The sequence below is a fragment of the Salvelinus alpinus genome, chromosome 5 (assembly GCF_045679555.1).
Source record: "Salvelinus alpinus chromosome 5, SLU_Salpinus.1, whole genome shotgun sequence".
Lineage (NCBI taxonomy): Eukaryota > Metazoa > Chordata > Actinopteri > Salmoniformes > Salmonidae > Salvelinus > Salvelinus alpinus.
In genome coordinates, this window is record NC_092090.1 from 65692489 (window position 1) to 65717964 (window position 25476).

Genomic DNA, 25476 nt, shown 5'->3' on the forward strand with positions numbered 1-25476 from the left:
TGCAGAGCTAAAAACTCCAGACAGCCACGACAGGGAGAACAAGAAACATTGCATTTAAATTTTATTTTTTAAGTGATACATCTACATAGATTTCATGGCCTCGCATGACAAGCACTGTACTTGACAAAATTCTTTTTCTCACCCTTTTTACAGCTATTAAGAGACTTTAATTACAAATATTTTTGTACATTCGAGATATGTTTAGAAACTGACAAGAGGTGAGAAAAACGGCCCTCCCACGGGGCCTGTACTTGCTCTAACTCGGAGCACAATACATTGAAGAGAAACAAATCACATTTTTAAATACAAACAAAAGCATCTGGGCCATGACACAACTCAGATGAACCTGACCCATGTTGAGTTGAAACAGGCTCCAAGATCTCTCCATGACCACTGCTGAACACAAGAATGGGACATTCTGATTTCCCTTCTCCTCACCAGTCACACACAGGTGTCGGCGTGTGTTTTGGTAGTGGCATGGCACATTGAATGCAACTCGTTTAAAAGCCTTACAATATATATTATAAAAGGGAAAATTCACATGAGAATAAAAATCTTAAAAGCTTTTCTTGAATGATAAAACACAATAGAATAACTACATGTGGCGCGACGGGAGGAGTGTCAGACAAGCAGTTGTAGCCCCCAAAAATCTAGGGCTAAAACTAAGCACCGGTTCATTGAGTCACAAGTCCTAAAGAATCAAGTCAATCCTTAAAGGGTTGAGAGTGGGTGTTATAAAAGTAGTGTCAGTTCCTGCCATGGAGGAACGATTACTATGTACCAAAAAGGTGTTAAGACCATATAATACTCACAATCAAATTCATTCAGAAGAACCATCAGACATTACTACATGATCAATGTAGAGACACTGTAGGTCCACAGCTTTGCTCTACCACAGATAGTGAAAACTGTGTCATAGGGAGCGATAACTCATAGGATGGACAAAGAGCCACTAAAGAGAATGGAAATTCCGATAACATCAAATCTTCACAGCGTCACACTGAAAGACTCAATCCACTCCTCTTCAGGGTACTGCTTTCCTCAAACTGCTAGCAACTAAAACACTGAATTGGAGCCAATTTGGGAGGCCAGCTTTCCCTTACGTTTACAACATTGGAGTCATTCGAACGCATCTGCATCACATCAACAGTAGATGGAGACATTGACACAGCTTTTGTCAAGAAACGCCCCGAATATTCATTTATGTAGCGTTGACAAGAAAAGCAGTATGAAATCAAACCAAGCGTCGTTATTTTTTCAACAGAGAAATCTTATCTAAAACATAAAATAATGAACACGCGGAAGCTTCAGTTCATTTTGGGACATATCTGTGGCGTTACCATTTGCTCCATGGGAAAGATTTCTCCACCATCTTGTCACGGAGGGCATTGAGAAGACGACACCACTGGTTGCTCTTCCCTTGTGTTTAGTATGTTTCTTCACCATGAACCATGATGACTTTCTTCCTTCCACATTCAGCACATCACTCTCAAGAAGAGTAGGCCGCTCCCCGCTCAATGTCCCAGAAAAGCTAACCAAATGGGGGCACCACACACCCAAGGTACTGGTGGCTGTCTTCAATACATACCGTCGGCCTATATCCCTTTTGAATCAGACTTTGGTTTTGCAGAATATCTACACCGAGGGTACAAAACATTAAGAACACCTGCTCTTTCCATTACATAAACTGACCAGGTGAATGCTATGATCCTTTATTGACGTCACTTGTACATCCACTTCAAATTAGTGTAGATGAAGGGGAGGAGACAGGTTAAAGAAGGATCTTTAAGCCTCGAGACAACGGAGACATGGATTGAACGAAGTATGGTAGTGGGTGCCAAGCGCACCGGCTTGAGTGGGTCAAGAACTGCAACACTGCTGGGTTTTTTCAAGCTCAACTGTTTCTCGTGTGTATCAACAATGGTCCACCACCCAAAGGACATCCAGCTAACTTGACAACTGTGGGAAGCATTGGGGTCAACATGGGCCTGCATCCCTGTGGAACGCTTTCAACACCTTGTAGAGTCCATGCCTCGACGAATTGAGGCTGCTTTGAGGGCAAAAGGGGTGCAACTCAATATTAGGAAGGTGTTCCTAATGTTTTGTACACACAGTGTATAAACCCCCCCCCCCCCCCCAACTGACCTCAGTTAAACACACTGGTAGTAACTGTTGGTTAGTGACAGCTTGCAAAACAACTATCAAAACACTATGCAGAACACCTAACACTAGAAAAACTAATCACCGTCCAGTGATACATCACATCAATGATCGTAGCAAACTAGGATCAATTCTTCCATAGTCTTTTTTTACATTCTTTGACAAATCATTTTGAAATTCTGGGCAGTTTGTCAAGGATTGACTAAAGGCTGTCAAATTAAATCCTGTTTAACCTAACTATAAAATATAGGAGCAACAAGTTGACCCAAAGCAGCATAAATAGCATTCAGTGGTTTCAAGGTTTTTACCAAAGAAATTGGACAGAAGAACAAAACAGTTCTACTGAACTTCTGCTGGAGGTATAAAATAATCTTCTGCAATGGTGTCAAATTGTTCCCTTCATTATTTTCTCTCTACTTAACACACATAATATTCTTTAAAAATGGACAAACATGTATGAGAGCACACAAACTGTAGATATCTGTAGATTCAGTCAACTTTCCCTTGCAAAGCACATAAAATAACAATAGAAACACTTTAATTGACTAATAAAGGATAAGGTCTCCTTTACTAGCTACCTCAATCATCAACTCAAATTTACAAAATGGTCTTTATCTTTGACATTTACCATAGTTATATGCTTATTTGAACATCTTAGAAATGTATGCTTTCACTCAAATTGTAGCCTTACATAATATACTTAATATACTTCATTTAATAAATAAAATCGTTTTTTTTTGTTTATTTTCATGGTTGTACTCTGTGGTGGCTGAAACCATTCTCCCAGTGTGATGGCGTCTTCCCTACCTACATGTCCTGTGCTTGTCCAACTATAGGCCAGCTGGGTGAAGAGTCACAATGGGACAGAGAGAGAGAGAGAGAGAAATAAAGAAAGATAGAGGGAGATATAGAGAGAGGGAGAGATAGAGAGAATGAGGGAGATAGAAAACAGAGAGCGAGAGGAGATAGTTTTGGTGTATGAGACAGGGCCATGGCCTGGGTCTGGTGGGGATGAGAGAGGGGTCACTCTCCGGGCCTAGTCTGTGCCATTCTTGGGGGTGTTTGGGTTGACCGGCTGCTGGCCATCCTTGCGTGGGGGCATCCTCTCGTTGACTTTGTCCAGGCTCTGCGCCTCCGCAAAGTCCTTGATCTTCCTCGTGGGAGAGAAGCCTTGAATAGCTGGAAGGAAGAAAAGAGAGGGGAAATTAGAAATCACAGGGGAAAAATAGTTTGAATGCTTCAACTTGAAATGTTTGTGAAAAATAGTTAGCCATCTCTTTTAAGGATCTGCAATAAGGATCTTCAGGTAAAACCTGCAAAATTAACCCATTAGTTTTGCCTTTATTGTGTCAAATTGTATGTCCTTAGTAAACTCAAGTTTCTTATGCTTACAAATGCAGGTAATAGCTGACAGTCCTTAGACAAACAGTGCAGACATACAACAGCTGTACGTACGGTGAATACACAGTCCTAGTACTGTTGACAAAACCACAGAACAAGCTACAGTACAACACCTCACAGTGAATGTGGGACTTACTGTAAAATTCCAAGTGCCAAGTAAAAACCACAAAGAAAACATGGGCAAACGAGAGATATACTGTAAGTAACTATTCAACAACAAAAAAACAATAAGGCAAACATTTAGAATAAGAGGAAAATATGGATGTTTTACAGTTGACAATAGGAGAATGTGATCAATGAAACTGCACTCATAGAAAACAGATCTGCAATTTTAAATAACATCTTAAGTTAGTTGGTTTGTTAATGAGAAATGTATCATTGCAAGGCAAACATTAGTTGTAGTTGAAGGTGCACTACGCAGAAATCTGAAATTGCTAAAATTCTAATAGTCGCCTAATTTCCGTGGCAAAACAAGCAAGTATATTGTAGAGAATCATTGTACCATCTAAACTGTTGTGAAATATCTCTTCCATAAACAAAAATATAGTATTTTCAGCTGATGTACAAAACCGAAGGTAAAACACGCAAAAAAACGAATCTGGAAGCCTAGATATAGGTCACCTAGAACAGATCTACCGCTTCTTAGACTTGCTTTCAATGAGATTGACAGATCCATAACTCACATTTCTATGTGCATTTGGTCAACTTGCCCAAAAAGCTACATATTGCAGCTTTAATAGGTGGCTATAAATCAGGGGTCTTCCCCAATCCGGCCCGCGGGTGGTTTGAGTAAAAAAAATGACAATAATTTAACTACATTCATACAGTTTCTTGACCATGTCCAGCTCGCTAATAATCACCTAAATGAAAGTCAGACAGTCAGGGAGCATCGGAAATTCTAAAATCCATATGGCTAGAGGACTTTCTTCAGAACATGTTGACAGAGAGGAAATAAACTTTCAGTGCGGCCCTCCGGAACCTCGTTGAAGACTGAATGTGGGCCCCGGGCCAAAATGAGTTCGACACCCCTGCTATTAAACATGCTCTGACATCAACAAAATATATTTTGACAGAAACCAAACGACCTATTACTACTCCAAACGTGTATGCGATCAAAGAGGGTATCTGAATGCTAGAACAGTAACATGCCAACAGAAGCAGACAGTGACAGAGTAGCAACAGCCAAGCAGCGTAACAGGATTAGACTCTGAATATATCCCTGGATAGCCAGGAGGAGGAGGGAGGTGCTCCCTAGGCTAGCAGAGTCTTAGCTGGCTTTGCTCAGGGACGAGCTGCCTGCAGCAGTGGCAAGGAATCTAGCTCTCACCCATGTGACCTCTGCCTACAGCTGTTTGTTAACAAGTCTCTGTTTCTCAACATGTCACTGCTAGGCCAAATTCCTGACTCACTGTATCGGTATCTATATCTGTAGCCTATCGGTGAAGACTGTGTTTAGGCTTTGCCCTTATGTTATCATTGTCAACATAGTGTAATTAGGACCCAGGAACCCAGGAATAATGTAACTATACAGTGCATGTTGAGGTTCAAGCTAAAGTCCTTCCTGCCAAATGGAGTGCCCACTGCTTGGGCATTTGAGTCCTATCATGCAAGTACAGTAGTAGCAGGAACTGGTAATGCAAGAGCAGCAATTTTGCAAAGTGAAGTACACCAATCCATGACAAAACTCACAAATCACACACACACAGTGAATGACCAACAAAAACAAAAGGAACATTTAAAAAGGGACAACATGGGTGCATAAAGAATGAGGGCCCTGTTGGAAGGGTTAAAAGTAACAACACACTGAGGGAGGGATCCGGGGACCGCTTGCGTACCTTTTGCCTCCGCTGCCTCAGCGGCGGCTATGTAAATGTGAGTAGTGGTGAGAAGGAGAAAAGTGAGTCATCAATGCAAAGAACCAGAGATCATCAACCACAGAACAGACAGTCCGAATCATCCAAACAACCAATCATAGACGAGATCCCCCATTATCACCATCACAAATCAGAGAAAACAGGCAGGCAGGAGAAAAACATCCCTGACAAACAGAGGACAGGAATAATAATAATAATAATAATAATATAGAATTAGGTCGTGCTTACAGTCTATTCGGAAAGTATTCAGACCCCTTGACTTTTTCCACATTTTGTTACGTTACAGCCTTATTCTAAAATTGATTGAATATTTTTTCCCCCTCATCAATCTACACACACAATACCCCCTAAATGACAAAGCAAAAACAGGTTTTTAGAAAATTTTGCAAAAAACAAAATTATATCCTTTACTCTGTACTTTGTTGAAGCACATTTGGCAGCGATTACAGCCGAGTCTTCTTGAGTATGACGCTGCACCAACCTGTATTTGGTGAGTTTTTCCAATTCTTCTCTGCAGATCCTCTCAAGCTCTGTCAGGTGTTTGATTGGGTTCAAGTCTGGTCTCTGGCTGGGCAATTCAGAGACTTGTCCCGAAGCCACTCCTGCGTAGTCTTGGCTGTGTGCTTTGGGTCATTGTCCTGTTGGAAGTTGAACCTTCGCACCAGTCTGAGGCCCTGAGCGCTCTGGAGCAGGTTTTCATCAAGGATCTCTCTGTACTTTGCTCCATATATATTTTCCTTGATCCTGACTAGTTTCTCAGTCCCTGTAGCTAAAACACATCCCACAGCATGATGCTGCCACCATCATGCTTCACTGTATGGATGGTGCCAGGTTTCCTAAAGACGTGACGCTTGGCATTCAGGACAATCTTGGTTTCATCAGACCAGAGAATCTTGTTTGTCATGGTCTGAGTCTTTAGGTGCCTTTTGGCAAACTCCAAGCGGGCTGTCATGTGCCTTTTACTGAGCAGTAGTTTCCGTCTGGCCACTCTACCATAAAGACCTGATTGGTGGAGTGCTGCAGAGATGGTTGTCCCTCTGAAAGGTTCTCCCATCTCCACAGAGGAACTCTGGAGCTCTGTTAGTGACCATTGGGTTCTTTGTCACCTCCCTGACCAAGGCCCTTCTCCCCTGATTCCTCAGTTTGGCCGAGCATGCAAGCTCTAGGAAGAGTCTTGGTGGTTCCAAATTTCTTCCATTTAAGAATGACGGAGGCCACTGTGTTCTTGGGGACCTTTAATTCTGCAGAAATTTCTGGGAAACCTTCCCCAGATCTGTGCCTCGACACAATCCTGTCTGAGCTCTACGGACAATTCCTTCGACCTCATGGCTTGGTTTTTGCTCTGGCATGCACTATCAACTGTAGTACCTTATATAGACAGGTGTGTGCATGTCCAATCAATTGAATTTACCACAGATGGACTCCAATCTTGTTGTAAAAACATCAAGGATGATCAATGTAAACAGGATGCACCTGAGATCGATTTCAAATCTCATAGCAAATTGTCTGAATACTTATGTAAATAAGATTTCTGTTTTTTATTTGTAATACATTTGCCAAAATGTCTAAACCTGTTTTTGCTTTGTCATTATGGGGTATTGTGCGTAGATTGAGGAGAAGGGAACTGATTTCCTGTGAAGTCAATAAAGGCGCCTCACTACGTCTCACATTGTCATAATGAAGTGTGTTTAGGCTCAGTTTTCAAAGGAACACATACATGTGATGAAGACAGATGAGAACTGTGGTGAGATGACAGCTTTAATCTTTCTATTCGAGTTGTTCTTAATGAGGTGCTTTGTTACTGGTGTCACTCACAGAATAACTGGTGGTGAATCCAGCTATAAGACCGTCTTTCATTTGTTATAGTCATACAGGCAGCAGGTAGCCTAGCGGTTGGAGCTAGGGGGGGCAAAGTACGGCTCGCCGGACACTTCAATCCGGCCCGCGAGACATCATTTTATCCTTTTTTCGCCCCCATTTCGTGGTATCTTATTGGTAGTTACAGTCTTGTCTCATCGCTGCAACTCACGTATGGACTCGGGAGAGGCGAAGCTCGAGAGCGGTGCGTCCCCCGCAAATTGATTTAACAAACAATTAGTCCCTCACAAAATGCTGCCCTCCGTTGAATTTCAAAATCAGTAACCGGAAAGTCGCTGGTTCTAATACCCAAGCTGACAAGGTGAACATTTTAAAAATGAAATACAAATAAATAAAAATCGGTTGATGTGCCCTTGAGCAAGGCATATTTCGATGCAGCTATCCAGTGTGTGTGACAATAAAACATCTTAGAAGGAGTGGAATAGAAATAGCTCGGCTAAGGCATTTCCCTTCTTAATTTGGCACGGCAGGTTTTTAAAGAGCACTGCAGTCAAAACTGGACAGCGTACCCCTAAAATGTCACTAGAGCAGTGCTAAGAAGCAGTGAAGAGAAACAACAAACAGGGGATGTAATGAACCAGAACACACATCTGACTGGAGGGGCTGACAGACACAGGGTGCGTCCCCTAAATGGCACCCTATTCTATATATAATGCAATACCTTTGACCATTGCCTATAGGGCTCTGGTCAAAAGTCGTGCACTCTATTGTGAATAGGATGCCATTTGGGACGCAAACACAGACAATGTCATTCTGGTAAAGGTCATGTCATGTGGTTTCCGTCCGAATGCTTACAGCTCTAACTCTATTCGCTACACCTCTGCCTCGCCTGGGAGGAGACCAGCCCCCAAACCCCAGCATTCCCTTCTCTCCTCCCTGCTGACAGACCAGGTCCTCCTGCGCCGTGTGTGTGTATTCCCCCAGCTGGCTGGGCTGGTTGACCTTTAGATGGGCTGGTTGACCACATCAGTGACAGGCCTCTTCGGTCCAGCCCCCCTCCAACCGCACGCCCACAGCTCAGTCCCCCTCCTCTTCTACCCAACTAGTCTCGAAAACCTGACCCTAGGCAACACAGTGACTAGGGTCTGGTTTCAATGACTCTTTTGGCAAAGAAAAACTACGACACTGCCTTCGTTACTACTTTATCGGCTTTAATAAAATACTAAATAGTAGCTAGCAAGATGGAGAACAAAGAGGTTATTTTTTTACGAGTGCATTAAGTGGCTAGTTCGCATTAAATCAAATTTGTCACATGCGCTGAATACAACAGGTACAACACCTTACAGTGAAACGCTTACTTACAAGCCCTTAACCAACAATGCAGTTTTATGAATATACCCCTAAAAAATAAATAAGAACAACAAATAATTAAAGAACAGCAGTAAATAACAATTGCGGGGCTATATACAGGTGTACTGGTACAGAGGCAATGTGCGGGAGCACCGGTGTCGAGGTAATTGAGGTAATATGTCCATGTAGGTAGAGTTATTAAAGTGACTATGCACAGATAATAACAGAGTAGCAGCAGCGTAGAAGAGGGGGTGGGGGGGCAATGCAATAGTCTGGGTAGCCATTTGACTAGATGGCACATCAGCTACAACTAAAACCACAACAAAGGTTTTGCCTGCAAACTTTGGCTTTGAATCGCGATGTTCTGGCATGTCTGCCTCGTGATTTGTCGGGAAGATTCCCTGTATTTTAGGCAGTGACGTAGTTCCTCTATGCCAAAAGAGTCCGTCATTGAAACCATTCTCTGTTGCCTCGGGTCGGGTTTTCGAGACTACTGGCTTGACACAGAGCCCCAGACAGACAAAGGCTGCGTCCCATATGTAGGCTTCAGTGGCATTGATAGTTTCCCTCTCGACTGCATAATTGAAAACGGAACGCAGAGGAGCAGGGTCTATGATTTTGTTTTCCATAACGAAATGTAAAAATTGCAAAACGTTCAGTGAAGCGTACATCCTTCAGTTTACCGTGCGGTTGGGCTAAGCCTGTGTTAGCGCAGGGAGAACGGCACAGTGTTAAACGGCACCCCAACGCCCTCCTAGGGCATGGGGGACAGGGGGAGAGGGGGGCATCAGAGAGATAGAGAAAGACAGCGACAGCAGGGTGGGGGAGGAGAGGGGAGTTTGAGGGGGTGAGAGACACGTACCGGTATGCAAGGTCTCTTTGCCCCCTGACAACACTCCTAGAGGCAGCGACCCAGTGGGGGTCAGTCCTTTGAGTGTCAGCACACTCTCACTCTCCTCCCTGAAGAAAGAGAGGGGAGAAAGAGGGAACGAGAGACACAAACACCTTAGAGATCTAATAAAGCTTTTAGTAACTAAACTCAGCAAAAAAAGAAACTGCCCTTTTTCAGGACCCTGTCTTTCCAAGACAATTCGTAAAAATCCAAATAACTTCACAGATCTTCATTGTAAAAGGTTTAAACACTGTTTCCCATGCTTGTTCAATGAACCATAAACAATTAATGAACATGCACCTGTGGAACAGTCGTTAAGACACTAACAGCTTACAGACTGTAGGAAATTAAGGTCACCGTTATGAAAACATAGGACACTAAAGACGCCTTCTACTGACTCTGAAAAACACCAAAAGAAAGATGCCCAGGGTCCCTGCTCATCTGCGTGAATGTGCCTTATGCATGCTGTAAGGAGGCATGAGGACTGCAGATGTGGCCAGGGCAATAAATTGCAATGTCCGTACTCTGAGGCGCCTAAGACAGCGCTACAGGGAGACAGGACGGACAGCTGATTGTCCTCGCAGTGGCAGATCACGTGTAACAACACCTGCACAGGATCGGTACATCCGAACATCACACCTGCGGGACAGGTACAGGATGGCAACAACAACTGACCGAGTTACACCAGGAACGCACAATCCCTCCATCAGTGCTCAGACTGTCCGAAATAGGCTGAGAGAGGCTGGACTGAGGGCTTGTAGGCCTGTTGTAAGGCAGGTCCTCACCAGACATCACCGGCAACAAATGGGACTATGGGCACAAACCCACCGTCGCTGGACCAGACAGGATTGGCAAAAAGTACTCTTCACAGATGAGTCTCGGTTTTGTCTCACAAGAGGTGATGGTCGGATTCGCGTTTATCATCGAAGGAATGAGCGTTACACCGAGGCCTGAACTCTGGAGTGGGACCGATTTGGAGGAGGAGGGTCCGTCATGGTCTGGGGCGGTGTGTCACAGCATCATCGGACTGAGCTTGTTGTCATTGCAGGCAATCTCAACGCTGGGCGCTACAGGGAATACATCCTCCTCCCTCATTCTGGTACCCTTCCTGCAGGCTCATCCTGACATGACCCTCCAGCATGACAATGCCACCAGCCATACTGCTCGTTCTATGTGTGATTTCCTGCAAGACAGGAATGTCAGTGTTTTTCCACGGCCACGAAGAGCCCGGATCTCAATCCCATTGAGCACATCTGGGACCTGTTGGATTGGAGGGTGAAGGCTAGGGCCATTCCCCCCAGAAATGTCCGGGAACTTGCAGGTGCCTTGGTGGAAGAGTGGGGTAACATCTCACAGCAAGAACTGGCAAATCTGGTGCAGTCCATGAGGAGATGCACTGCAGTACTTAACGCAGCTGGTGGCCACACCAGATAGTGACTGTTACTTTTGATTTTGACCCCCCCTTTGTTCAGGGACACATTATTCCATTTCTGTTAGTCACATGTCTGTGGAACTTGTTCAGTTTATGTCTCAGTTGTTGAATCTTATGTTTATACAAATATTTACACATGTTAAGTTTGCTGAAAATAAACGCAGTTGACAGTGAGAGGACGTTTATTTTTTTGCTGAGTTTACATATGTTAAAACACTCATAATTTCTGCTCATACAGAGCTGTAGCAGCTGCAGCATCCCATGATATCTCTGTATATGGGCCACTGTGAAAGACAGCCTGCTCTATAAAGAAATAGGCCTACTTCTAGAACAGACTTGAATTATAGGATCTCTGTGCTGATCTACATATCTCCCTCTCCCCATTGCAGTTGTGTGGCAGGCTAATCACATAGACAGCATTAATCTGGAATCATGTCTAATGGCATTATGCAGCCTCACCGTGTGCTGCCCCATGACTCACTGTTGCCTGTTCATTCATCCTTATCGAAAAGCAGCACTGTGTTTTCAAACATGAAGTCATTGTGCACTTTCAAACTGACTTCACTCATTTCATAAACTAGACTCATTCTAGTCTCAACTAAAAATAGAGACTCCAGTCTATTCCCATCCCTCTCTGCTCCATTCACTCCAAGTCTGACTTTCCCTTTTCAGTATGGTTGCGTCCAAAATGGCAACCAATTCCCTGTATAGTGCACAACTTTTGACCAGAGCCCTATGGACCCTGGTCAAAAACAGTGCACTATATAGGGAATAGTGTGCCGTTTAGTTCAGCCTTTATGCTGTCGTGTGTGATGACGAGACAGAGAGAGCGAAAGGCTTTTTCACCTGAGAACAGAGAAGACTCTGGCCATTTTCCCGATGGCTCGGATCTTGTTCCGAATCACCTCCTTGCGCACTGCTGGGATTCCACCGTCTTCTCATAAAACACAACAATAAAATATTCTAAGCATTTGGTTGGGCATTATAATGCTTTCTACTGCTTGAAATAGTCTGTGAACATCATAGAGCAGAGGAAGGTGGGAAAAAATGAGAAAAGTAAGGGAACAGAGGGAAGAAAGGAGAGTAAAGAGGAGAAAAGGAATGAAGTAGAGGGGAACAGAGGAGGAGGAGGAGGCGGAGGAGGGAGCGGAGGACAGGGAGCGGAGGGGAGAGGAGTAAAGGAGAGGAGCGTACAGTGGAATGTCGTGTTGAGCTCCGTCAGATCTCTAGTGACTCCTGAGATGTTCTAGATGATCTCCAGACATGAGACTGCGTGTGTTTGTCTGACAGAGCTGTTATGACACGCTGATGAACCAGCTGTAATGAAAAATGAAGCTACCAGCTTTACCTTCTTAACACTCGTGATAATGTGGAGTTAGGAGGGGTGCGGGGGACTTAAACGTGCCTCATTAAATCCTGGCTGTTCCTCTTACCTCCACACAGGTCGTCTCCTTCTGACATGAGTTCATCATCTGAGCAGATGTTCAGCACGTTCACCAGCATCTCTGTCACTGTGCGGAGAAGGGAGGTACCGCCACAACTCAGTTAGCACCACCACCAAAACACTCTTTGCTACATCTTTAAGGGTGCAGACCTAGTACTGTTTTTTTTTTGTAGTTGCATTTTTAGCACCAAAACACACCCCTCTCTCATGCTAGAATGTTCCAATGCTCATTCCTGGAATTCTACTGGCACGTTCTTAACTCTGACAAAAACACTGATTATGGACAGGGAGCACATTACATACCTTTCTCTCCAACAAAGGGCAGAGACCAGGTGAAGACGTCCATGAAGTTGGGCAGCCAGTAGGGGTGGGGGGAGCAGTTGAACTGCCGAATGTTCATCACATTGTTCTCATACTTTAACACAGCAGCTGGAAGTTGGAGTGAGATGTAAAGAACAAAAGAATGATCAAGTTAGCCATTCTGACTAACAGACTAAATGTGTCACAGGAAACAATACGAGCCAAGTGTTGTCATATTTTGGGGACAGCCCAAGTGGACCTGGAGGGGCGGAAAGGTCAGAGAAGGGACGGGAATCAAAATCACAGACTTGTGAAACCTGACCCTGTGGTTGTATGCCAGCCAGCAGACAACAGCTATAGACCCATTTCCCGGCCCCGTCATGAATAGTTGGCCACACGTGTGCATCAGAAAGTTTGTTTACGTGGAAGAGGATACGATCACATGCAACTTCAAATTCAGTTCGCGCAAGTTAACAAACATGTAATCAGATAGTTATCATCTACAACATCGCAGATGTCGTCAAAAGGGTTGATTACCTAGCAAGCCAGCAACGCAAAGTAAACTATCACAAATAGAGCTAGATAAAGCCAGAAGAGTAATATACTTGTTGAACATAGCTATAGCCACCAGTCTTGCATGTTTTCATTGTCTTCACTCACTCACTGGAAGTTTGTCAAGGTCCCGACATCAACGTTAGCTATCCTGTTACAGAGATTTTTGATGTAGGGATAGGCGCCTCACTCGAACGTGACGTTTGATGGTAAACAGAAATTGTCTCTTTACAACAGCAGAAAGGCACGTACCACACTATGCATATAACACATCACAGTCTTGATATAAAGAGTACACAAACCTTTGTTGTTGTATACATCTAGGTAATTTGGTGCTGAGAAGATTGTAATTAATGAAGGAAAGCCTGTAGTCTGGCTTTTTCTGTACATCCGATACCTGGGATGAGAGACAAAATTACCTTAGTTTGAGAAATAAAATGGTGAAGAGAGAGCAATTCTTTTTTTGTAAGGCCATACAAATGTAATGCACTGTACAACAGATGTTTCACATTTCTCAAAATAGTAAAAAAAAAATATATATATATATATATAAAATTGAGCGAATCATTTAATTAATATGAATCGATTCTTTTTAACAATTCTTTTTGAGAAATCGAATGATTCGCTTTGCCATTGTAATAGTTAGGGTTCTGTTCAATCGAGGTGAATCAAATAATTTGTGAATCGCAAACGGTAAAAGGAAAACATGTTAGCTGTAGCCTTACAGATTGTTGTCGCTGCAAAAAACGTATTTTGTAGATACTTTAAGTTGATTTGGACATTTATGGAACATTGCACCAATAGATGCCAGAAGTCAGCCTGAGGTAAACACTTCTTAAGGTAAGATACAGTATATATAGGGCTCTATAAAATCTGCAATATGGAAAAGCATGCCAAAACAGTAAATTCTAAAGGTTATCCTTAAAAAGAACATGCCAATTAAATGTAGGCCTACCTTGCAGAATGATATCATGATGCTTGGTATCAAAATCGGGTGCGTAATAGTCTTTATTTCTGCTAATAGTAACACAATGGCCTCTTGCGAGGAGGCAGTTCAATTATTTTTTATTTAACCTTTATTTAACTAGGCAAGTCAGTTTAAGAACAAATTCTTATTTACAATGACGGCCTAGGAACGGTGGGTTAACTGCCTTGTTCAGGGGCAGAACGACGGATTTTTACCTTGTCAGCGCGGGGATTCGATCTAGCAACCTTTCAGTTACTGGCCCAACCCTCTAACCACTAGGCTACCTGCGTGGTTAGGGGAACTACTACAGAATAACTACATTCGCTGAAGAAAAGGTGCGCGCTTGCTTCAGCCGTCTTATTTGTACGGTAGTGGGAGACGTGTCGAATTCAAGCTAAATAGTTCAAGCAGAAACTGAAGCAGCTCAGTATAGTAAGAATAAGTCTGATTAGTTTAGTAGACTGCTATCAGCAGCACATCAACTATTAAAAATGGTCGATCTATGCACCTGTGACTAAAACTGGGTTAGTGGATCTAGTGGATCTGTCATTCCAAAACCATTATACTATCATGATCCTCGCTATATGAGCAGCGTTACAATTGCCACCAAGAGGGTTTACCCTCTGGCCTTTCACACCAGTGACCCGGTTTTGATTCCCTGCCACGCCGTTTGCTACACTGGTGGCAGAAGTGGGAAGACGGCCGTGAGGGTATCGGAACGAAGGCACGGCCAGGACGTACTAGGGTGCCGAGTAGTCACAGCGCAGGGACGTGCCTCCCGTTCGGAAAGGGCACTGTAGCGATGCTCGCTATATGAGCCACTTTATAATTCCCACCAAGTAGATTTACCCTATTGGTGCGATGTGTAGGGTGTTGGCCTTTCACAGCAGCAACCCATGTTCTAGGTCGCTAGGTGTTGTCCTAAGATTGTTTAATATTATTACTATTACAATGGGTACAACTTATACATTTTTTATATTATTATTATTTTTATTTTTTTGCCCTTTTTCGCCTTAATTTAAAAAAAATCTGTTATACGGTTAAATGTATTACTCTGTAAACAGTGAAACTTACCCTGCATCCTGTGCTTCGTGTGCTCTTATTACCGACAGCAAGTTATTATTTATCAAAAAGTCACATACTGCCGGGTAACTGCAAGGCAAGAGAGAGAGAAAAACAGCCAATTTATAACAGCCAGTGGAGTGAGGTTAAAGCTGGACCTCACAGAGTCAGTCTGGCAACCATGTAGTGTGAGATATGACCAACATTCTTTGAGGAACAGCGTGTGGCCATTAGAAGCATTTTTCTGGCTGTTCTTTACTTTTGGAAATAGATTTGGAATTCCTGTCAGTCTCTTGCCCTCTGGCCTGGGAGGTAGGGAGTGTTTAATTGAACCACTGAGGCCAGAGCAGAACAGTGCCAAGGAGGGCTGTGGTATTTATGGACTCTTATAGCTGCTCCAGAGGCAGCCAGTAGGGCACAGCCACAGGAGAGCAGACTTGGTGTGAATCCCAAATGGCACCCTATTCCCTAAACAGTGCACTTCCTTAATCAGCGCTCTATGGGCCATAGCCGAAGGTAGTGCACTATATAGGCAATAAGGTGCCATTTGGGAAGCAGCCCATCTATGTGGCTGACCGGCTTTTACTTGGGTTTCTACAATGATCCCACCAGCCTACTCCACCTCTCATCAAAGACTGCTCGGGCAATTAGCCGGACACCTGCATTTAGTTAGCGTGGCAAAAACCCATCAACAGCGGAAAGAGATATACAGTGCATTCGGAAAGTATTCAGACCCATTCACTTTTGTTACATTACAACCTTATTCTAAAATGGACTAAATACTATTTTTCCCTCATCAATCTACACACAATACCGCATAATGACAAACCAAAAAGGTTGAAAAAACTGAAACACCTTCTTTACATAAGTATTCAGACCCTTGCTATGAGACTGGAAATTGAGTTCAGGTGCATCCTGTTTCCAATGATCATCCTTGAGATGTTTCTACAACTTGATTGGAGTCCACCTGTGATAAATTCAATTGATTGGACAAGATTTGGAAAGGCACACACCTGTCTATATAAAGTCCCACACTTGACAGACAGTGCACGTCAAAGCAAAAACCAAGCCATGAGGTCGAAGGAATTGTCTGTAGAGCTTTGAGACAGGATTGTGTCGAGGCACAGATCTGGGGAATGGCACAAAAACATTTCTGCAGCATTGAAGGTCCCCAAGAACATAGAGGCCTCCATCATTCTTAAATTGAAGAAGCTTGGAACCTTCAAGACTCTTCCTAGAGCTGGACGCCAGGCTAAACTGAGCAATTGGGGAAGAAGGGCCTTGGTCAGGGAGGTGACCAAGAACCCTATGGTCACTCTGACAGAGCTCCTTCCAGAAGGACAACCATCTCTGCAGCACTCCACCAATCAGGCCTTTATGGTAGAGTGGCCAGACGGAAGCCACTCCTCAGTAAAAGGCACGACAGCTGACTTGGAGTTTGCCAAAAGGCACCTACATGACTCAGACCGTGGAAAACAAGATTATTTGGTCTGATGAAACCAAGCGTCATGTCTGGAGGAAACCAGGCACCGCTCATCACCTGACCAATACCATCCCTACGGTGAAGCATGGTCGTGGCAGCATCATGCTGTGGGGATGTTTTACAGCGACAGGGACTGGGAGACTAATCAGGATCAAGGGAAAGATGAACAAGGCAGAGTACAGAGAGAACCTTGATGAAAACCTGTTCCAGAGCGCTCAGGACCTCAGACTGGGGCGAAGGTTTACCTTCCAACAGGACAACGACCCTAAGCACACAGTCAAGACAACGCAGGAGTGGCTTCGGGACAAGTCTCTGAATGTCCTTGAGTGGCCCAGCCAGAGCCCGGACTTGAACCCAATCAAACATCTCTGGAGAGACCTGAAAATAGCTGTGCAGTGACGCTCCCCCTCCAACCTGACAGAGCTTGAGAGGATCTGCAGAGATGAATGGGAGAAACTCTCCAAATACGGGTGTGACAAGCTTGTAGCGTCATACCCAAGAAGACTTGAGGCTGTAATCGTTGCCAAAGGTGCTTCAACAAAGTACTGAGTAAAAGGTCTGAATACTTATGTAAATTGTGATATCAGTTTTTATTTTTAATACACTTGAAAAAAAATCTAAAAACCTGTTTTTGCTTTGTCATTATGGGGTATTGTGCGTAGATTAATGATGATTTAAAAAAAAAAATTTTTTTAGAATAAGGCTGTAACATAAAATGTGGAAAAACTTTCTGAATGCTAGTACAGCTAGGAAGGCAATGGACTAGCGCTTCCTAGGGTCAATACCTTACAGTACACTCCCAAACTGGACAGTGCAGGGGCCTATACTTCAACTAACTAAAACACAGATCTATCCCTGGTGGGTTTTCTGTAGCTCTTCAAGTAGCAAACCATATTATCTTCAACTTATGGCCAGTATTATTGGCCATATAAGTTTCTTATGTAGCTGAACCTTGAAATAGAGCAAGTAGCATACCTGAAAAAGTAGGAGCAGCCTCGAACAGAGTTGTGGTTGAAGTGTTCTGCTGTCTTCTCACTGCCGTAGTCCTCTCCTGGGTCAGCCCAGATCAGGTCACACATAGGGCCGAATGCTGGAGGCTCCTTAAACCTGTCTAACTGTGGAGCGCAGACACACACGCACAGCACCGTGAGTCAAAGAAAGTTGATTGATCACAGATTTTTTAAATCTACTAAACTCAGCAAATAAAGAAACGTCCTCTCACTGTCAACTGCATTTATTTTCAGCAAACTTAACATGTGTAAATATTTGTATGAACATAAGATTCAACAACAGACATAAAACTGAACAAGTTCCACAGACATGTGACTAACAGACATGGAATAATGTGTCCCTGAACAAAGGGGGGAGGGGTGTCAAAATCAAAAGTAACAGTCAGTATCTGGTGTGGCCACCAGCTGCATTAAGTACTGCAGTGCATCTCCTCCTCATGGACTGCACCAGATTTGCCAGTTCTTGCTGTGAGATGTTACCCCACTCTTCCACCAAGGCACCTGCAAGTTCCCGGACATTTCTGGGGGGGGGGGGGGGAATGGCCCTGGCCCAAGCCCTCACCCTCCGATCCAACAGGTCCCAGACGTGCTCAATGGGATTGAGATCCGGGCTCCTCGCTGGCCATGGCAGAACACTGACATTCCTGTCTTGCAGGAAATCACGCACAGAAAGAGCAGTATGGCATTGTCATGCTGGAGGGTCATGTCAGGATGAGCCTGCAGGAAGGGTACCATATGAGGGAGAACGATGTCTTCCCTGTAATGCACAGCGTTGTGATTGCCTGCAATGATAAGCTCAGTCCGATGATGCTGTGACACACCGCCCCAGACCATGATGGACCCTCCACGACGTTGTTGCCGGTAATGACTGGTGAGGACCTGCCTTACAACAGGCCTACAAGCCCTCAGTCCAGCCTCTCTCAGCCTATTGCAGACAGTCTGAGCACTGATGGAGGGATTGTGCGTTCCTGGTGTAACTCGGGCAGTTGTTGCCATCCTGTACCTGTCCCACATGTGTGATGTTCGGATGTACCGATCCTGTGTAGGTGTTGTTACATGTGGCCTGCCACTACGAGGATGATCAGCTGTCCATCCTGTCTCTCTGTAGAGCTGTCTTAGGTGCTTCACAGTACAGACATTGCAATTTATTGCCCTGGCCACATCTGCAGTCCTCATGCCTCCTTGCAGCATGCCTAAGGCACGTTCACGCAGATGAACAGGGACCCTGGGCATCTTTCATTTGGCGTTTTTCAGAGTCAGTAGAAAGGCTTCTTCAGTGTCCTAAGTTTTCACAACGGTTACCTTAATTTCCTACAGTCTGTAAGCTGCTAGTGTCTTAACGACGTCCCACAGGTGCATGTTCATTAATGGTGGTGTATGGTTCATTGAACAAGCATGGGAAACAGTGTTTAAACCCTTTACAATGAAGATCTATGAAGTTATTTGGATTTTTACGAATTATCTTTGAAAGACAGGATCCTGAAAAAGGGCAGTTTCTTTTTTTGCTGAGTTTAAATTCATCCAAACTTAGTTTGTAGTCAAACACGGACTTACTTTCCTAATGTCGTCTAGGCAGTTGATTTCTGGTGAGAGCCCACCATGTACACACAGGAACTGTTGGTTGAGGAGAGCAGCGAGTGGCAGGCAGTCAAAGGCTTCCATGCAGGCATCGTACACGCGCTCTGAGTACTTGATCTTACCTAAACATGGAACAGGGGATTCACATAAGATATGGTTCACTATCGCTTTCAGAGAGCATCTACTTGCGCTTGCTAAACTCTTGATTAAATGAGGCAGTACCACTTCAATTGTAACCAAGGTCAAGCTAAGCTTCACTACATGCCAGGTTCTGCATAGTGAAAGTGTAAAAAATATATATATCATTTTTAATATATTTTCGGGATTGGAAAACAATTTCAGTGTAAACTTCATGACCAAAATCATATATAAAGTATGTAGAAAAGATAATGGACCTAGATACATAGTGTACAAAATATTAGGAACACCTTCCTAATATTACGATTTTTTTTGCCCTAAGAACAGCCTCAATTCGTCGGGCATGGACTCTACAAGGTGTCGAAAGCGTTCCACAGGGATGCTGGCCCCGACTCCAATGCTTTCCACAGATGTGTCAAGTTGGCTGGATGTCCTTTGGCTGGTGGACCATTCTTGACACACACAGGAAACTGTTGAGCGTAAAAAACACAGCAGCGTTGAGGTTCTTCACAAACTCAAACCGGTGCGCCTGAATTCAGGAGATTGATTTTGTTATAATGTTTAAGCATTGAATTGCAGAAAACAATTGCTTTAAAACTGCAACATTTTCTCTCAGCTCCATGGCAAAATGTGTAGAATTGCAAAAAGTTTGCTTTAAAAACACAGAAATTCTCTCCATAGCCAAGATGGGGGCCTCAATAATTGGGGCTGACCATTGCCTCCACCCACCACCTAAGCCACTTTTTGATCCAGAAAAACCATGCATGCCAAAATAACTGCTAGGGAATCATCTCAATTAGCTATAGCCTGGGTTTTCAGAGGGTGTTGTTGTTTTGGTTTGTGGCTCCCACATCCGTAATTTGGGCCTGGTAACCTATATGTTTTCAACCACTACCTCCACAGTTACTAGCTACTCCGCAGGGGATGTCGTGTCCTCCTAGGTGATTGCTTAAGCTTCTTTTACTTCAGGCCTAATAGACAAGTTTTATCAGATTGAGTGTAACTTGTCTTTCACAACACTGACCAGATGAAAGCCCCACCCGAGAAATCAGGAGCGCGATAAGTTCTCTTGGGCCCAAAACCACAGCCCGCCTTGGAGCATGGAACGTCCGCACCATGTTTGAAACTTCAAAATACAATACAATCCATCCACCTGACAGGTGTGGCATATCAATAAACTGAATAAACAACATGATCATTACACAGGTGCACCTTGTGCTAAGGACAATAAAAGGCCACTCCGAGATGTGCAGTTTTGTCACACAACACAATGCCACAGATTGACATACTGACTGCAGGAATGTCCACAAGAGCGGTTGCCAGAGAATTGAATGTTAATTTCTTTACCAAAAGTCGCCTCCAAAGTCATTTTAGAGCATTTGGACCAACCCGCCTCACAACCGCAGACCACGTGTAACCCCGCCAGCCCAGGACCTCCACATCCGTCTTTCTTCACCTGCGGGATCGTCTGAGACCAGTCACCCGGAGAGCCGATGAAACTGAGGAGTATTTCTGTCTGTAATAAAGCCCTTTTGTGAGGGAAAAAAACGTATTCTGATTGGCTGTGCCGGGCTCCCACCCATGGCTGCACCCCTGCCCAGTCGTGTGAAATCCATAGATTAGGGCCTAATGAATTTATTTAAATTAATTGATTTCCTTATATGAACTGTAACTCAGTAAAATCATAGAAATTGTTGCATTTATATTTTTATTCTTGTATAGATGAGAAGGCTGGGCAAACAACTGCTGAGCGAAAAATCCCCCAGGCTGATTGTGCGAGCACAGCAAGAATACAAGACCATGGACAAAGACATAAAATGAGTGCTTGAAGGGATAAGAGAGCCTTTGTCCAGGAATTGGCCTGTAAGGCAGAACAAGCTGCAGCAAGAGGAGAACTAAGCACTGTATATAAGATCAAAAGACAGCTCTGTGGCCAAGTTAGCAACCACACAATGCCAGTCAAAGACAAGGTAAAATGTTAACAACCAAAGAGGAACAAACTGCAAGATTGAGAGGTCCTCAACTGGCCTCAAGAGGTCCTCAACTGGCCAAAGCCTAATGATCCAGCAGACCCACCACCCTCGGATGAGATTGATGGTATAGACACCGACCCACCAGTTGAAGCAGAGGTCCAAGCAGCCATCAAGGCTATGAAGAGTGGCAAAGCACCAGGGATTCTCTCAGCAGGCTGAGCTACTTAAAGCTGATGACAACACAGCTACCAAGGTGCTGACTGATCTCTTTAGCAAGATCTGGGCCAAAGATCGGAAACCTCAGCGAATGTGACAACTGGCGAGTTATAACACTTGTTTCCACCCACAGCAAAATCTTTGGTGGACATTCCTGCAGTCAGCATGCCAATTGCATGCTCCCTCAAAACTTGAGACATCTGTGGCATTGTGCTGTGTGACCAAACTGCACATTTTAGAGTGGCCTATTGTCCCCAGTACAAGGTGCACCTGTGAAATGATCATGCAGTTTAATCAGCTTCTTGATATGCCACACCTGTCAAGTGGATGGATTATCTTGGCAAAGGGGAAATTCTCACTCACAGGGATGTAAACAAATTTGTGCGCAACATTTGAGAGATAAGCTTCTTGTGTGTATCGAAGATTTATTTTTATTTCAGCTCATGAAACGAACACTACAGGTTGTGTTTATATTTTTGTTCAGCATAAAATGCTTAGTGCTGGACAGGGGCCATTCTCAATGAGAGCTCAAGGAAAGCAAGATAATCTGTGAGTCCCCGGGGTGAGAGAGAGTAGCATTCAAACTATTCCAAGGTAGGGAAGGGAGAGAGCACGGCACCGCACTCCCTTCATTTGGCCTTCAGGGTTTGAAGTCAGTTCGTATGGAACTCGTGCTTCCTGATATGGTTCAAACTCTCAGAGGCCTTTCTAGCAACACAGAAGTTCATTTATCAGTCTTGCAATAGCCTTGCACAAACCCAAAGGCTGAAGAACCAACCAAAACAACAACAGTCAAACAGCAAGTCTCTTTGAAATACTCGGGCTAGACAATAGCCCAGCTAATTTAATCTACAGCTAACGATGTAACCGATCAAGTGAAAAAGCCATGCATCTCCCCAAGGTGCATAAAGGACCCAGAGCTAAACTGTTGTCAGTTACATTAACTCCTGGCTGCGTAAGAAGGACATCCGGAGAGGAGAAATAATAAGGTCCTGACAGATGGGGCTGGACCAGGGTGGATCAGTGCTGCTGTTACGAGACCAGGCTTTAGTAACAACAGACAGACACGCACTGACTGGGCTCAACGGTTAGGCGCACTCTGTGTCCCAACTGGCACCCGTAGGGCTCGGGTCAGAAGCAGTGCACTACATAAGGAATAGGGTGCCATTTAGAACACGCCCTGTGTCTTAGACCTGTCGCTTCTCAAAACGCCTGAGAGACATACAGGCACATAACACTCTCTCCGGTGGTGTTCCAGGTCATCTTTTCTCAGATGATCCGATCTCACAGCCGATGATCCGATCTCGCAACACCTGGAGAAACCACATTAACATGATCTAGAAATCTTCGGGTGTGCAGCGTGACTGCTAAACGACGACCTGGAACGCCACCTAAATCTAAAGCAGGAGGGCAGCAGTCTATTTTTACAGTATGTTGACTTTCATCCTGAAGAAAAGAGCAACACTTATCAGTGGTGCCATCTGCTGCTTAATGCTAACTGCCTCTGTCAGCCCAGCGCTTGTCAATTAGTTTAAACGCATGCTAATGAATGCATTCATTAGAAACTAATTAGACTGAAGCATCTTTCTTTCCAATAGGTTCTTCCCATTCAAATGCTGTTGACCAATGTTGTTGCTGCCTCTCCTGTCCTGTCCACCAAAGTAAGGTTTGTTTCTTTGATGAGGTTTGCATACTAATGCCTCACACCTGTGCAGCCACTTGAATGCACAGCGATAATTGTTCACGCACACATACCCATACGCGTGCACAAAACACACACCTTGTGGGTGTGTCAGCTCTCTTTCATTGTGTGTAACTGTCTGAATAACGTCATCTGCATGGCTGGCTGCTCTCCATGCCTCAGCAGCTCGCCGCCTGGCTGCACCATGAAGAGGAGACGTGGTCTCTATGCACGATGGATAAAGACATCTGAACAAATGAGATGTTACTATTGGGAACTGTGACTGACAGGCTTCCTGATCCTGATGTGTCATTCTAGAGGGAGGCTGTTCAAATCAGGGAGACAGCCATCGGGCACAGGCAGGGAGGGGTCTGTCTGTCTCTTTGTGCCCGTGTGCGTGCGTGTGTCTGTCTCTGTGAACGACTCCGTCTCTCTGTCTGAGTGTCTGTTTATCGCTTGGTTTGTCTCTTTTGTCTGTCACTGAACGTTTGCTAAACTCACCAGCCACAAATAATACTGCACTATAATAAGAGCATCAATAAGCCATAGAGCTAGGGGGAAGAATGTCCCCTTCAAGTATGTACTTTATGTCTGTTTGCAGAGTAGGGCCAAGTCTGCTTCTCTCGGTTGGAGAGGGCCTTTGATCTCTAAGTAGTACCCTACGGTGTTGCGTCACATTGGGCTTGCCCTCATTGGTGTGACATATCATGCTGCAGTGACAGTATACTTACATTCCTGTTTGAAGGTGAAGTACTCTGTGAGGTGCCGGCACTCGTGGTTCCCTCGCAGGAGGAAGAGTGTGGTCGGGTGATTGATCTTGAGTGACCAGAGGTACAGCACACACTGTGAGAGGAGAGAGAGAGCGAGAGAACGAGTGAGGGACACAAGGCAACCAGGGCATGTAAGTCAAGCACACAACCCCAGCATAGATCCTGAATGCCCAACATGAATTATAAATCACAAATCGCTATACAAAATACACGTTTACATTCTGTTGAGGGTGAGAAGGTCAAAAAACACAAAATGATAGAAGAAGCACAGGACCAGGCCCTCCAGATTGTAAGGACGAGGAGAATTGTCAACTGCAACAGGTGGTTTCAAACGGATACGCTCCAGCCAAAGGTTTGCCTACACCTCTTCAACCAACCAGACGGGCTGTGTCTACAGTCCAGTGCAAAAATAAAAACAGCGCATTAAAACTGGGGTCGTATCCACAAAGTGCCTAAGAGTAGAAATTGGTTGTAAGTGTTGAGAATAAAGACTTTACACCTATCCTTATGGGTAAAAATAAAAGCTATACATTAAGCCTCTTTAGTCATAAGAGTCCCACCTAGGCGACAGATACTGTATTTAGGACACCTCACGAGCAGTTAAGAGTTACTGTACCAGCAGGTGTCTTGAAAATAGAAAAATGCAGTGAGTCAGTGGTTTGTGTGCCACACACAATTGCTTTGGAGTTGTTAAAGGGCCAATTTAGCAATTTTTATCTCAAAATCAAATAATTAGTGAGTGTTATTTTTTAAAATATTAAAATGGTTAAAAACAGCTTCTTAGCAAATAGCAATTTCTTAAGCAAGAATTTTGCTACAAGCGGGAAGAGGACTCTTGCGGGTTCTCATTTGGTTGTTATCAGTTGTGTACAGGCAACTGTCTCGTGAGCGCTGAGCAGCAGCCAAAACGAGCAGTTGCTCAGCTACTCACACGCAGAGCGCCTGTATCACATTAGTGGAAACAAAGACTTCAGGGAATATCTTCCGGTTTTGACTATAAGAAGTGACTTTTCGTAGCAGGTTAGGAGAATTAACGTGGTAGGTTGGGATAATTAGGTTAAGGTTAAGAAAAGGTTAGGGTTAGCTCAAATTGTCTCCAACGCGACTCGAAAGTATCTAGCTACAAACAGGCTGCGCATAAAAATTTGCATGGGTCGGAAGTGATTTTTATCGGGATGGGACAGACAAGTACGTGAAAAAGTTTGACAGGACAAGATGGAAATAATTAATAATAATATTATAATTAATTTTCACTCCTGGGAGTGGTCTGAGATATGGGCCTAATTGGTCAAGCCTAATGAGAGGGATATGTAACCAGGAAACTCTGATATTGGCAGAGGTTTGAAACGCTTTGTTATTGGTATATTAACTTATA

General features: G+C 44.1%; 1 protein-coding gene across 7 annotated transcripts in view; it reads right to left on the reverse strand.

Annotated features, from left to right (window-relative positions):
- Positions 1 to 44: 44 nt before the first annotated feature.
- LOC139576528 (serine/threonine-protein phosphatase 2B catalytic subunit gamma isoform-like) overlaps positions 45 to 25476 on the reverse strand; it is a 70654-nt gene continuing 45222 nt past the window's right edge. The window contains exons 4-14 of one of the 7 annotated variants that reach the window (XM_071402730.1): positions 24063 to 24174; positions 19300 to 19445; positions 17711 to 17850; positions 15265 to 15342; positions 13526 to 13620; positions 12675 to 12800; positions 12361 to 12438; positions 11774 to 11864; positions 9466 to 9563; positions 5397 to 5423; positions 45 to 3339 (exon numbers count right to left, since the gene is read on the reverse strand). In XM_071402730.1, coding sequence (XP_071258831.1) covers positions 3197 to 3339; positions 5397 to 5423; positions 9466 to 9563; positions 11774 to 11864; positions 12361 to 12438; positions 12675 to 12800; positions 13526 to 13620; positions 15265 to 15342; positions 17711 to 17850; positions 19300 to 19445; positions 24063 to 24174 — 1134 coding nt within the window. In that variant the 3' untranslated portion in view covers positions 45 to 3196. The remainder of the gene's footprint in view (positions 3340 to 5396; positions 5424 to 9465; positions 9564 to 11773; positions 11865 to 12360; positions 12439 to 12674; positions 12801 to 13525; positions 13621 to 15264; positions 15343 to 17710; positions 17851 to 19299; positions 19446 to 24062; positions 24175 to 25476) is intronic. The other 6 variants (XM_071402731.1, XM_071402732.1, XM_071402735.1 and 3 more) reach the window with 6 other exon arrangements.